The 15,968-nt window shown below is 41.3% G+C and overlaps 1 protein-coding gene across 3 annotated transcripts in view; it reads left to right on the forward strand.

The window, feature by feature from the left end:
- The window catches only part of lama2 (laminin, alpha 2), a 398,231-nt gene that overhangs the window by 192,657 nt on the left and 189,606 nt on the right, over positions 1 to 15,968 (forward strand). For all 3 annotated transcript variants that reach the window (XM_063034544.1, XM_063034525.1, XM_063034534.1), the window contains exon 16: positions 5,892 to 6,005. In XM_063034544.1, the coding sequence (XP_062890614.1) occupies positions 5,892 to 6,005 (114 nt within the window). The remainder of the gene's footprint in view (positions 1 to 5,891; positions 6,006 to 15,968) is intronic.

Consider the following 15,968-nt stretch of genomic DNA (forward strand, 5'->3'; position numbering starts at 1 on the left):
TCTGCTGGCCATACATTGGCATCATTAGCCACCTGAGAATCCGCAGAAATAGAATCGAAGAAAGTCATCCTCAATCCGGAGGAATTACCTAAGGGGGGAAAAAGGTGAAGCTGGAGGTGTTCTTCTTGATGCAAGAGATCTTTGTTGCATATTTTGTGTCTCATTAATCACTGATCAGATTCATCCATAACAATAATTGTATAGTTAGAATAGATCAGTTTACCTGTATTTTGAAAATATTGAACTAAATCAAGAAACATAGAAACATGGAAAACCTACAACACAATACAGGCCCTTCGGACCAGAAAGTTGTGCTGAACGTGTCCCTACCTTAGAAATTACCAGGCTTAGTTACCTATAGCCCTCTATTTTACTAAGCTCCATGTACCTATCTAAAAGTCTCTTGAAAGACCTTATCATATCTGTCTCCACCACCGTTGCTGACAGCCCATTCCATGTACTCACCACTCTCTGAGTAAAGAACTTACCCCTGACATCTCTTCTGTACCTACTCCCCAGCACCCTAAACCTGTGTCCTCTTGTGGCAACTATTTCAGCCCTGGGAAAAAGCCTCTGACTATCCACACGATCAATGCCTCTCATCATCTTATACACCTCTGTCAGGTCACCTCTCATCCTCCGTTGCTCCAGGAAGAAAAGGCCGAGTTCACTCAACCTATTCTCGTAAGGCATGTTCCCCAATCCAGGCAACATCCTTGTAAATCTCCTCTGCACCCTTTCTATGGCTTCCACATCCTTCCTGTAGTGAGGCGACCAGAACTGAGCACAGTACTCCAAGTGTGGTCTGACCAAGGTCCTATATAACTGCAACATTACCTTTCAGCTCCTAAATTCAATTCCACGATTGATGAAGGCCAATACACCGTACGCCTTCTTAACCACAGAGTCAACCTGCGCAGCTGCTTTGAGCGTCCTGTGGACTTGGACCCCAAGATCCCTCTGATCCTCCACACTGCCAAGAGTCTTACCATTAATACTATATTCTGCCATCATATTTGACCTACCAAAATGAACCACCTCACACTTATCTGGGTTGAACTCCATCTGCCACTTCTCAGCCCAGTTTTGCATCCTGTCAATGTCTCGCTGTAACCTTTGACAGCCCTCCACACTATCCGCAACACCTCCAACCTTTGTGTCATCAGAAAACTTACTAACCCATCCCTCCACTTCCTCATCCAGGTCATTTATAAAAATCACGAAGAGTAAGGGTCCCAGATCAGATCCCTGAGGCACTCCACTGGTGACCGACCTCCATGCAGAATATGACCTGTCTGCAACCACTCTGTGGGCAAGCCAGTTCTGGATCCACAAAGCAATGTCCCCTTGGATCCTATGCCTCCTTACTTTCTCAATAAACCTTGCATGGGGTACCTTATGAAATCCATGTACACTACATCTACTGCTCTTCTTTCATCAATGCTTTTAGTTACATCTTCAAAAAATTTAATCAGGCTTGTAAGGCATGACTTGCCCATGCTGACTACTCCTAATCATATTATACCTCTCCAAATGTTCATAAGTCCTGGAGGAGAAGATGGCAAGCGCGAGCGGCCACTCCGGTGGTGATGTCTGTTATCTGTCAAGTAGGGTGCCGTGCACAATCCTGATTTGATGGAGACAGACGTGAGAGCACGGAGGAACATCTGGAGAAACTTCTGAAATGCCTTCTTTGCTGCCGCTGCTACTGTGTGATCCAGAATCTCCAGAGGAGAAGGCCCTGAGTCCTCGGCTTTGCTTGTTGCTTGGCAGCCAGTATGGGGTCGAAGCGCTAGGCAGAGATGGTGCTCGATGCTCGGTGTCAGAGGGCTGGTCGGAGGCTTGAAGTTTTTGAACTAGTGATTTGGGCCCAAGAGGATAAGATGTGAAAGAATAGGGCCTATCAAGTGTGATAGTGGGAAAGTATGTATGGAACTGGAGGAAATAGCAGAGGTACTTAATGAATACTTTATTTCAGTATTCACTATGGAAAAGGATCTTGGTGACTGCAGTGATGATTTGCAGCAGACTCTAAATCTCTTGCTCTAGGGAGATGCCAATCGATATTTAGGAAATTAAAATCTCCCATCACTACAACTGTGTTGTTATTACACCTTTCTAGGATCTGTTTCCGTATCTGCTTCTAGATATCCCTGTTACTACTGGGCTGCTATAAAAAAAACACCCAGTAAAGTTATTGACCCCTTCTTGTTCCGAACCTCCACCCACAGAGACTCCATAGACAACCTCTATGACATCAACCTTTTCTGCAGCTGTGACACTATCTCTGATCAATAGTGCCATGCCCCCACCTCTTTTGCCTCCCTCCCTGTCCTTTCTGAAACATCTAAAACCTGGCACTTGAAGTAACCATTCCTGTCCCTGAGCCATCCAAGTCTCTGTAATGGCCACTACATCATATCTCCAAGTACTGTTCACAACACTCCTTGTGTTAAAATAGACACAACTTAATCCTTCGGTCTGAGCGTGTCCCTTCTCAATCAGCTGGAAGAACATGACGATGTTATTGCTGAAGTATTCAAAACATAAAGATCTGTGAGTTGCTTCAAAATGACTAAGATATTGTGGTCTTTACTTCAAGCAAAAGGAAATAACTTTCTATCCCCTTTCCTGCAGCCAATATCAGAATTGTTGTGTTTGTTTTTTAGTTTTAACCAAGCAGGTTTATTTGAGCTCCTCAGACAAGTAAGTCCAGAAGAGATGTACTCAGGAGCTGCAGCCCAGGAAAACAGATTTATGCTATGGTTGTATGAGTTTGTTTATTGGCAGTCCTTCCTTTGTTAAAATTTGCATTTTAGTAAATGCATTAGGTCTGATAAAGAATATCATTTCAAGTCCATAATGATTAATGACCTGCATGCATTTTGTATTTATCTTAATGTCAGTCATTAAGGTTCAAACAAATAATGACTTGACATTGTGCCGATGTAGTTGATCACTGGCTGAAAAAACAATTAAAAATTTACAGTTGTCTCCAGCTTCATACAGAGACTTACATTATTCATCTTTTGTGTTGGTATTGTCACGCTTTTTGCGTCAACTTTTTTTTGGCATATCCTGTCAATGCGAACTGCTTTTTTGTAAAAATTGCTGACTGGCAAATCATCTTATTACACTACAAGCAATTAACTATGTTAGTACATATAACTTAAAATTTATAATTCAAATTAAAATTTAGAGTTTAAAAAACTGTATAATCTATTTGCAATCATCATACACTGTCTTAGCAGAACTGTAAAACTTAATCGAATTTAAAGTAATTAGATTTATGATTTTTTAATCATGAATGTGAGTTATCTCCATGAATTCATCTCGTAAAACTACTAACCAGGCATCGTAGTTTGCATCCTGTACAGTGTTAAGGACATTTGACATACTATTTAAGAATCACCTTGAGATCTTTCTGTTAGGGGTCATTGTAGGTTGATCTGTATTTTGTAATAAATGTTATTTTTAAAATTAATTTCCGGTCAAGATAACGCTAGCGTGCAACACTCCCTCCGTGAACATTAGATTAGATTAGATTATGAGGACACTCAGTCCTCGTTTATTGTCACTTAGAAATGCATGCATTAAGAAATGATACAATGTTCCTCCAGAGTAATATCACAAAATAAAGCAGGTCAAACCAAAGACTAACACTGACAAAACCACATAATTATAACACATCGTTACAACAGTGCAAAGCAATACCATAATTTGTTAAAGAGCAGACCATAGGCACGGTAAAAAAAAGTCTCAAAGTTCCGATCGACTCCCGATAGTCCCGACAGCAGGCGGCAAAAGGGAGAAACTCTCCCTGCCATAAACCTCCAGGCGCTGACAACTGCCAATGCATTGGAAGCACCCAACCACAGCGGACTCTGAGCCCGTCTGAAAACTTTGAACCTCCGACCAGCCCCTCCGATACAGCCTCCATCCTCTGCCGAGCACTTCGACATCGCCCCGGCTGCTGAGCAACAAGCAAAGCCGAGGACTCGGGGCCTCCTGCTCCGGAGATTCCGGACCACACAGTAGCAGCGGCAGCGAAGCGGGCATTTCAGAAGTTTCTCCAGATGTTCCTCCGTGCTCTCACGTCTGTCTCCATCAAATCAGAATTGTGCACAGCACCCGACTTGACAGATTACAGATATCAATCACCAGAGTGGCCGCTGCCACCAAGTGAACATCTTCCAGAGAGCTCACGAAAATATCCTTTTTACTTCTTTTTCATCTGTTTTTCACATTAAATGTGTTTCTGGCACCGTTAGAGCCTGTGATTTACAGTTTGGGGATCCAGAGTGATCCAGAGCTTTGCTGTCTCTGAGAAGATTCCAGGAAGTGAGTGTGTACTTGGATGGCCTCGATATGAAGAAACTTTGAGACAGGGCGCGACCTGATGTTTGACTCCATTTCACCATTTTAAGCATCCATTAATCTCTGATTAAAGCGTCAAGGGAGATTGAGTCATTGTGATGAATGCAAAAGGTGAACGAGAGTTTCAGAGCCCTCTGCCTTTTGATCGCTGCTGGAGGAGGAATCTGTGAATGGCTTATCACTGTGGCAAGCGGGTAGGCCTCTCTGCCTCATGTGGTGTCCCTCTCTTTTGATGAATGTTGGTGAAATCATAGGATGGTATCATGATTCTGCGTTTATGGATTGAACTATTGTGTTCCTGGACTGTGGACTTTTTTTCAGACTTACGGCTTTTATATTCTGTGTATTTTATCGCTCGTTCCTTTTCTATTTTGTTGTACAAGGGGAGGGTGTTTGGGGGAAGTGGTGCTGTTGCTCTGTTGTGTTCTGCTCGTTTTTTTGTGCGGGGAGGGTATGTCTTTTTTGGGGGTCAATGTTACTGTTTCGTTTTGTGTAGGGAGGGGGAATTTGGAGGATGCTGTGTGGAGTGGGGGAGTTTACTGTTTCTCTCTTTGTTTTCTGGTTTTGGAAGGGGTTGTTGATTGGGGTGCTGTTCTTTATTGTACTGGGAGGGTGGGTTTCATGTGTCTCTCTGAATGACTTAAATATTCTTTGTTTGTTTTGTGGCTACCTGGAGAATACAAATTTCAGAGTTGTATAGGGATACATGCTTTGATAATGAACCTCTTTTAACCTTTGATTTCGCGACCTGGATGAGTTAATGCATTGGTTTAGAATTCTGCCCATTACTTGCTAAACACCAGTTTAATTCTATTTGATTGTAATAGGAAGCACTGTTAAAATGTTTGCCTGAAATTTGCAGCACCACTAATGAGAGTATCAGTGCTCAGGATTGTCACTGAGTAAATTGGAAAGCAAATTCAAGTGACTCCACATGTTCACTTAAGTACAAAAATCAGGAACTGCTATTCAAGTTAGCTCACTCCTACAGAAATGGGGCTATTGAGAATGCTTGCATCACACCTTGGTGACAGTTATTCTTAATAAAGTGATTTCTCTCATTGTCTGTTCAGTTAGTGGCACGATTAAGTTTAATTATCTGCCAAACAATCTCTCTGATGTTGATAGTCTACTTCTATCAAGCGGGGAGAGTAATTCCATCAGTTTCTAATTATTATTACAGATCCCTGTATATATTTACTTGTTTGCCTCTTTTCTTTCTGACTTTGTTTTATATTTAGGAACATAGAAAACCTGCAGCACAATACAGGCCCTTTGGCCCACAAAGTTGTGCCGAACATGTCCCTACCTTAGAAATTACTAGACTTACCCATAGCCCTCTATTTTTCTAAGCTCCATGTACCTATCCAAAAGTCTCTTAAAAGACCCTATCGTATCCGCCTCCACCACTGTTGCCGGTAGCCCATTCCAAGCACGCACCACTCTACATAAAAAAAAATCCCCTGACGTGCTTTTTGCATGAGTCAATTAACAAGATATTTTCCTTTTTATAGTCCTGTGCGCCTGGATACAGACGAATCAATGGCACCCTCTATGGAGGAGTCTGTGTACCATGTTTTTGCCACGGCCATTCTGCCTCCTGTGATGACATTACTGGGGAATGTTTGGTATGTATGAAAAAAGAGAGTGTCTCTGAAACTCCAACTCCATTTTCAGAGGTACAGTTGACGTTTCGGGCCGAGACTCTTCGTCGGGACTAACTGAAAGAAGAGCTAGTAAGAGATTTGAAAGTGGGAGGGGGAGGGGGAGATCCGAAATGATAGGAGAAGACAGGAGGGGGAGGGATGGAGCCAAGAGCTGGACAGGTGATTGGCAAAAGGGATATGAGAGGATCATGGGACAGGAGGCCCAGGGAGAAGGAAAAGGGGGAGGGGGGAAAACCCAGAAGATGGGCAAGGGGTATAGTCAGAGGGACAGAGGGAGGAAAAGAAGAGAGAGAGAAAGGATGTGTGTATATAAATAAATAACGGATGGGGTACGAGGGGGAGGTGCGGCATTAGCGGAAGTTTGAGAAGTCAGTGTTCATGCCATCAGGTTGGAGGCTACCCAGACGGAATATAAGGTGTTGTTCCTCCAACCTGAGTGTGGCTTCATCTTTACAGTAGAGGAGGCTGTGGATAGACATATCAGAATGGGAATGGGACGTGGAATTAAAATGTGTGGCCACTGGGAGATCCTGCTTTCTCTGGCGGACAGAGCGTAGGTGTTCAACGAAATGGTCTCCTAGTCTGCATCGGTTCTCACCGATATATAGAAGGCCGCAGTATGTCACCCCAGCCGACTCACAGGTGAAGTGTCGCCTCACCTGGAAGGACTGTCTGGGGCCCTGAATGGTGGTGAGGAAGGAAGTGCAAGGGCAGGTGTAGCACTTGTTCCGCTAGGGTTGAAAATAATTCAACCTTTTTGATTATCTAGTAATTTCTTCTGCTTTCACCTTCAAGCATTTGGTAACAATTATAGTTGCTTAATGATTGTAATGTTTAACTAATTTAGCTAAGTTGCAGATAAAGCAACATACCATACATGCAAAAAGAAAGAATGAATTAACAAATATTGCAGGGAATATAAAACTGATAAACTTAACAATATGTTTAAGCAAACATTTCTATGATAAAATAAACACAGATGTGTTTTAAAATGTGTGATTTGAATTAAATTTTGGTTATGATCTTGTATTGAATTGGTAATGCTGTATTTCTGATGAAGGGCCTTTGACCTGAACCATGAACTGTTTTCTCTTTCCACAGATGTGACTTGATTGTCTATGCTTTGGCTTTGTTTCAGATTCCTGCAGCTTTATTTGCTCTCGAGTAATATTGCATGCTCGTTGCAGTACTCCAGTTTTGAAAATTATAGAATTATTATTGAATATATTTATTTAATCATGAAAAATAACACAATTTTCATCTTGAATTTCATGTGTCACATCTAAATGTATTTTCTGTGGACAAACACTCATATCTGGTGAACGACCTACTCAAGTTACTTTTCATTAGTGTAATAGCTTCTGTATTGCAATTTTCCTCCATTGAGTGTGAGACTTAGAATTACTCATTGAGAAGCTGCAGAATGTGTTGTACTGTTGATTAAAACTTTATAATGGTTCAGTTGTGATTTAATCTTCATTTTTTTCTTTATATTACACACATTATTTTCGATGTTTGTAAATCGTTACATGATTAAGTCAATGTAACCATGTGATGTATTTTCAATACATTATGTTTTTCCATAATTAGATTCATTCTGATTTCCCAACATGACTTTATTCTAATAAATCATCTACTCACTCTCCCAACTAACCTTGTATTTTACTTGTGATTTAACAAACTTAAAGGTCTGGCTCCAAGACTCATCTAATTATTCAGAAGTTTATCAAACTTAATCAGCCAAAACCATTCGACTGAATGTTCAATCGATTCATGTGCATTATAAATATAGTTCCATGGCTTGTCAATAAACAAGAAAACCTTCTACAACAATGATAATTATGTCAAATCAAGATCGGAAAATGGAGTTTAAAACGTAAACACAAGGAAATTTGCAGATGCTGGAATTTCAAGCAACACACATAAAGGTTGCTGGTGAATGCAGCAGGCCAGGCAGCATCATCTCTAGGAAGAGGTACAGTTGATGTTTCGGGCCGAGACCCTTCGTCAAGACTAACTGAAAGAAGAGCTAGTAAGAGATTTGAAAGTGGGGGGGAGGGGGAGATCTGAAATGATAGAAGACAGGACGGGGAGGGATGGAGCCAAGAGCTGGAAAGTTGATTGGCAAAAAGGATATGAGAGGATCACGGGACGGGAGGTCTAGGGAGAAAGAAAGGGGGGGGGAGCCCAGACGATGGGCAAGGAGTATAGTGAGAGGGACAGAGGGAGAAAAAGGAGAGGGAGAAAAAGAATATACAGGTGTATATATATATAATAAATAAATATTGTGGAACAATCCATGTTCCAAACCTATACTGGTATCTGTCCCCCACTTTTCCTTCGCTACATCGACGACTGCATTGGTGCTGCTTCTTGCACACATGCTGAGCTCGTTGACTTCATTAACTTTGTCTCCAACTTTCACCCTGCCCTCACGTTTACCTGGTCCATTTCTGACACCTCCCTCTCCTTTCTGGATCTTTCTGTCTCTGTCTCTGGAGACAGCTTATCCACTGATGTCTACTATAAGTCTACGGACTCTCACAGCTATCTGGACTATTCCTCTTCTCACCCTGTCTCTTGCAAAAATGCCATCCCCTTCTCGCAATTCCTCCCTCTCCACCGCATCTGCTCTCAGGATGAGGCTTTTCATTCCAGTACGAAGGAAATGTCCTCCTTAGTGGGGTCACGATCAAGGGGTAAATAAGAGGAGGTATCCATGAGTTGAACACCTATGCTCTGTCTGCCAGAGAAAGCAGGATCTCCCAGTGGCCACACATTTTAATTCCACATCCCATTCCCATTCTGACATGTCTATCCACGGCCTCCTCTACTGTAAAGATGAAGCCACACTCAGGTTGGAGGAACAACACCTTATATTCCGTCTGGTTAGTCTCCAACCCGATGGCATGAACATTGATTTCTCTAACTTCCGTTAATGACCCTCCTCCCCTTTTTACCCCATCCCTTATTTATTTTTATTCCCCCCTTTTTTTTCTTCTCTCTCTGTCCCTCTCACAATCACTCCTTACCTGCTCTCCATCTTCCTCTGGTGCTCCCCTCCCCCTTTCTTTCTCCCTAGGCCTCCCATCCCATGATCCTCTCCCTTCTCCAGCCTTGTATCCCTTTTGCCAATCAACTTTCCAGCTCTTAGCTCTGTCCCTCCCCCTCCTGTCTTCTCCTATCATTTCGGATCTCCCCTCCCCCTCCCACTTTCAAATCTCTTGCTATCTCTTCTTTCAGTAAATCCTGACGAAGGGTCTCAGCCCGAAGCATCGACTGTACCTCTTCCTATAGATGCTGTCTGGCCTGCTGCGTTCCACCAGCATTTTGTGTGTTTCCTGAATTTCCAGGAACACGATTTTCTCGTGTTTGAATTATTTTGATGCTAGTTTCTAATCATGCGGTCTGTACTTTATCAAATAATTACTTCTGAAAGCCTCAGCAATAAATTAGCTACAGTATATCTTCAGTTACACAATATGTATGTAAGGATCATCAACAGCAGATTGGTGTCATTTAGTACGTGGAGAAAGTTTCTAACGTTTAGACTCTCTCGAGGATTTGTTGTTACTGTAAATTGTAGAATAGCTTGTGGATAGCTACGTACCCAATTCAAAGTACCTTATGATCAGTGGAAAATGGTGCATGAAACTGCTTAATTTCTCTTCTGTACAGTGAGCCAGAATGTGTTCTAGAAGGTACTTGCATTGTAGAACAGATGAAGTTAATTTGTTTAAAAAAAAGGCCTTAATTGGTTTACAGCACTGAAGCTTGAATATTTTGTATTTTCATGATATCCATATTTTGGATGAAAGTTAGAAACATAGAAAACCTGCGGCGCAACACAGGCCCTTTGGCCCACAAACACGTCCTTACCTGAGAAATTACCTAGGGTTACCCATAGCCCTCTATTTTCCTGAGCTCTGTATACCTGTCCAGGAGTCTCTTAAAGGACCCTATCGTATCCACCTCCACCACTGTCGCCGGCAGCCCATTCCACGCATTCGCCACTCTCTGTGTAAAAAAACTTACCCCTGATATCTCCTCTGTACCTACTTCCAAGCACCTTAAACTTATGTCCTCTCATGCTAGCCATTTCAGCCCTGGGAAAAAGCCTCTGACTATCCTCACGATCAGTGCCTCTCATCATCTTATACACCTCTATTAGGTTGCCTCTCATCCTTCGTCGCTCCAAGGAAAAAAGGCTGTCTTCACTCAACCTATTCTCATAAGCATGCTCCCCAATCCAGGCAACATCCTTGTAAGTCTCCTCTGCACCCTTTCTATGGCTTCCACATCCTTCATACAGTGAGGCTACCAGAAGTGAGCAGAGTATTCCAAGTGGGGTATGTCCAGAGTCCTATATAGCTACAACATTACCTCTCGGCTCCTAAACTCAATCCCATGATTGATGAAGGCCAATGCACTGTATGCTTTCTTAACCACAGAGTCAACCTACATAGCAGCGTAGAGTGTCCTATGGACTCGGACCCCGAGATCCCTCTGATCCTCCACACTGCCAAGAGTCTTACCATTAATGCTATATTCTACCATCATATTTGACCTACCAAAATGAACCACCTCACACTTATCTGGGTTGAACTTCCTCTGGCACTTCTCAGCCCAGTTTTGATTCCTGTCAATGTCCAGCTGTAACCTCTGACAGCCCTTCACACTATCCACAACACCTCCAACCTTTGTGTCATCAGCAAACTTACTAACCCATCCCTCCACTTCCTCATCCAGGTCATTTATAAAAATCACGAAGAGTAAGGGTCCCAGAACAGATCTCTGAGGCACACCACTGGTGACCAACCTCCATGCAGAATATGACCTGTCTACAGCCACTCTTTGCTTTCTGGGGCAAGCCAGTTCTGGATCCACAAAGCAATGTCCCCTTGGATCTCATGCCTCCTTACTTTCTCAATAAGCCTTGCATGGGGTACCTTGTCAAATGCCTTGCTCAAATCCATATACACCTCATCTACCGCTCTACCATCATCAATGTGTTTAGTCACATCCTCAAAAAATTCAATCAGGCTCGTAAGGCATGACCTGCCTTTCACAAAGCCATGCTGACTATTCCTAATCAACAAAGCCATGCTGACTATTCCTAATTTTTGACAGAGTGCTGAAAAACTTCAATTTTGTTAACCCTCATAAAAACTCCTTTAAAAATAGCTCCCGAGAACGCTTGCCAGCTTTTGAAGCCAGTTGTTGATCATGTTGTTATTTCCGAAATGTACAAATTCCTTGTGGTACTTAACTGTAGTCCCTTTAAGAATAAGGATTTGGACACTTCTGAGAGATTTTCTAAATATATTTCTGTGAAGTGCAAAGTCAATTCGATTTGGGTATGAGAGATTCTGAAATGTTTTTAATTCATCTTGCAACTTACTCCGCTCTCATTTTCCTCCTCTGATCTACAATGATCCTCAATGCTGCAGAGCTGTCATATACCACTCTTCATGCCTGAGAAGTGCTACCAGTCAGCTCACTTCTGTTTTCACCCAGTGGCCAGAAATGTAAAATTGTACCAGGGATTGCCAAAGGACTATCTGCCTTGGTTTCCTTTCGGTTCCTTAATACATTTGTAAATTGAAATGGCAATAGAGTGACTGAACTCTTTGAAATGTTTTATTGCAGAGAGTCAGCCTGCAAACGTAAATCATATCTTGCCTTCTTGTGGGTCAGGTATTGAAGAGCCTGCAAATTATTTAGGAAATGGACTGTGAGACAGGAGACCGGGAGTAGGGATAATGAGCAGGAATTCATTGGTAGGATGTGCTTAATGGTGTCTCGCAAGGATCAGTGCTGACTCCATAACTCTTCACTTTATTTATTGGTGAGAGAATAGAAAGACACGTGTCCAGTTTTGGAAAATAACACTAAGAGGGAAAAAAATGAAAGGAAAGGAAAATAGAATATGAGAGTATTTTTTTCTATGGATTGCTTCAAAAAAAAGAAAGATTCGCAAAAGTTTGTTGAGATCTTTTACACACCTTTCCAGGGATAATTCTTTTTGGAAATAAGGAAGTAACAGAGACCATCAAACAAATATTTTGATCATAGATGTGATGCAACGCAGGTTTACTCTAGTGACACCAAAGAATTAATAAATGTATTAAACAGTATAGTTATATTTCTGAGAATTTAGTTTGATATTTTTGAGATGGTGATTGTGGCATTGGAGTCTGGCATGTTGTCCAGAAGCAACGAGTCTGTATATTTATATAAACGTTTGTATTATGTCTTGCCCTTCCTGTGGAAAAGCTCTGCAAATTTGGGCAATTAGTCTTTGTTGCATTCAAAATCAGGGCTTAGATCACTAGTCAGTGGTCATTTTTATATTAAAGCTTTTTAAAAATTTTAGCAAGGCAGTTATGATACAACTCCAAGTTTTCCCAGACCATTTTAGAGTGAGGTTGAGTATCAGCCGTATTGCTATATGTCTTCTGTCTCCTACATGTCAGATGGGCGATGATTGACAGATTTCTGTCTCAGAAGGACTGTAGTGAGTGAGTTGGATCTTAAGACAATCTGCTAATTTCATCATCAATAGTTGAGGTTTATTCGTAATTGTTTTTAAATTCCAGATTATTTACTGAATTTATATTCCACAAATCACATTTTGCATTTGAAGTTGTACCTCTGAATGTTCGTCCAGACAGCTGGGTTACTAGACTGGTAACTTGATCACTGTGCTCCCAGCATATCAAAATGTCACATGCCACAAAGCCATATTCTTTACTCTCTCAGAACAACCACAGAAAAAGAGTAGTTAACTGGAGGTCAGACAGGACTGTATGATCTTAAACCCACAGCAGAAGTTGTACTGTCTGTCATTTAACCAACCATTGTCAAACCCATGATATAGTAGAGACCAGCTGGGCACTGAGGGAGTAGAAAACTTTCAGTTATCACTATCCATATCTCTCATTTAGCATATGGGACCCACAATGGAATGTGTCTTCATTCAATGCGGTCTTTGCAAAAATATGTACTCACTTTGTCTGCAGTTATCTGAATAGCAAATGTACTGTTCCTTGCTTTCTTGTTACGGAGAGTGACCAGATCCTACCAAATGCAAAGATGGACAGGAAACCCTGATAATTAATTCCAGCTCCAGGCAAGAAGGAGCATGCTCCTTAATAGACATGAAAAACAGTGGAGAAGCACTTGTCGCACTGGTTGGAATTGTGACTGGAGCATATGGCATGTTTTAGGATACTCTAAACAGAATGCAAGTGTCTTGTGCACTGTCCATTAATGATGTTCAGGCAAGAGAGTTTCTCCATGAAATCTTGGGTGAATTTTGCCCTCTGCTGAGAGGTCTTTCCTATATTAAGACAATAAGACACAGGAGCAGAATTAGGCCATTTTGCCTATCATGTCTGATCCACCATTTGATCATGGCTGATTTACTTTGCCTCTCAATCCCGGTCTCCTGGCTTCTCCCTGCAACCTTTGACACCCTTACTAATCAAGAACCTATCAACTTCAACTTTCAGTATGCCCCAAGACTCGGCCTCCATGGTGGTCTGTGGCAATGAATTCTACAGATTCACCACCCTCGGGCTAAAGAGATTTCTCCTCATCTCAGTTCTAAAGGGACATCCTTCTGTTCAGAGGTTGTGTCCTCTCGTACTAGAATAGGTCCTACTACTGCAGCAGTTCCTGACATTTTTATGCCATGGACCAATGCCATTAAGCAAGGGGTCCATGGACCCCCTAAACTATCAAAAGCATCTTCTGTACATCTATTCAAATTCTGATGGTTGTTCCCTTTTATCTGGCCAACCTCACAAATATTGGAGGTTAACTGTTGAAAGGGGACTATCCATCAAAACTCTGTGAGATATTGGGGTCTGCAAGTTCTCAAGTTCAGTCAAGGTTTGTTGGGTTACAGAAAGACAAGTTCCACCCACTGGAGAAAATCCGTTGTCCATATCGAATCTTCAGAAATTCTGGATTTGGCTGGATTTCTTAATAACTGGATTTGGAGACTCCCCAACTTTTTCAATTTCACTTGCATGCAGATAGTTATGATTCCTTTGAATAGCCTTGGTAGCTAGAAGGGATTTGTGGAGACAGTTGCTTCTTGAAAATGTGATCAACTACAAGTTTAAGAGATAACGTTTACTTGGGCAGGGCTACTGTTAGGATTGAACATAAATAACATCATGAGGTGACTGTATAAAACCAGACTTCAGCATTGGCTAGGACTGATCATGCTTCAAGTGTGCAGATGGATTAGGTGGCACATAGTAACCAGTTCACATCTAAGTGTTTGTTTCTACTCAGTTTACTTTTGGGGCTAATGCTATTAAGTTTCTGTTTTACTTAGATGACGATTATATGTATATTTTAAATTGAGTCAAATGGTACAATATTTTATTACTTTGTAATGAAGCTGTTGTGACATATTCTAGAGTTATAGAATAGGCAAGTATTAATTTCAACAGCAACCAGATCCAAGTGTGGATTGTAGATTGAATTTAAAATGCATCCCAGAACAATGCTCTTCCTGGAACTGCAGACTGGAGTCAATTGCAAAGCAGGAAACACCCAACTGACCTGAGATGTCTGCATATGCATGAATGCAACATAGAGACAGCGGTGATCAACATTCACTTTGGCATTTTGGCGTGAAGATGTAGGTGTTTGAAAATGATCTGTAATTCAAAGGAAGCATTATGAATGCATTGTAACTTTAGAAACTGTCCTGTTGTTACCTTTAGTATATAAAAACATTATGTAGTGTTGGGTCAGGATGCTTCTCACCAGAGTGACTGCGAATACTGTCAGCTTCTGTGGGCCAAAAAAGCTGTCTGTCTCTCTGGTGGCTTTTGTCACAACAAAACTAGTAGGCCATTTTACCCAGAACTGTTGGTAGCCTTGTGCCTGATGCTTAATGTGTAGACGTGAGATCCATAACATTAAGCTAAAAACTGTTTTGTCCTTATTCTAAACCCTTTTGTGATCAACACGTATTATATGTCAACTTGACAATCCTTATTAACTCAAGAGTAATTTTGTTTTTATCTAATTTGGCAAGGCATAAAGCTTACAGCTACTTTCATCATTTTATTACCTCAATAATGGTAGATGGATTGCTTTTGTGTATTAGAATGACAAAATTAGCTTTATACTGCAATGCTTCCTTCATTTTAATGTCATTTTTGTTTGTTTTCCTCCCTAAAATATTTTATATTTTAATGCGACAGGTTAGCTGTAATGAAAGAAGAACACTCAACTAAATGCTATTTTAAATCTGAAATATTTATTATTAACTACTGCTCATACTTCATTGACTCAGTTAAATATGTATGATGAACCTGTGGTTAATAATGCAAGATAGTAAACAATTTATATTAATGCTGCATTAAAAGACTGGCATCTGGAAAACCAGTGCGTAATATTTTTCAGTCATGGATGTGCAATTGAAAATCAATTTTTGCTTACCAAATTGAAACAAAAATGATCATTATTACATTGCTTTGCATATCTGGAAATTTGACGAGTGATTTTTGCATCATCATGCACAGGATGAATTAATTGTTTTGCAATATTTCATTTGGAGCTTTGCACTGAAGCATGTTTTGTGTTGTCCTGGGCATGATCGTTATTGACCACTTGGCACAAATTGACCTTCATAATAGTGGGCTGGATTAGGATCCCAACAAGTCCTTTGACTTGTTTTCTTCTGAACCCTCCTCCTATAACCCCATGATGTCACTCACTATGCCAAACAAACTGAGGCATAATTCAGTCCCACACCACATTCCAGTTTTCTCCATCACAGACCTGACCCACCCCTCCCCCATCACATAACTCCTCCTGCACCCGTGATTCTTAGTTCAATCATCCTACCAGCAGTCAACCCCTAGGCTGGGGGTTCCATACCTGGGGTGAGTGGGA

The sequence above is a fragment of the Mobula hypostoma genome, chromosome 2 (genome assembly GCF_963921235.1).
Source record: "Mobula hypostoma chromosome 2, sMobHyp1.1, whole genome shotgun sequence".
Lineage (NCBI taxonomy): Eukaryota > Metazoa > Chordata > Chondrichthyes > Myliobatiformes > Myliobatidae > Mobula > Mobula hypostoma.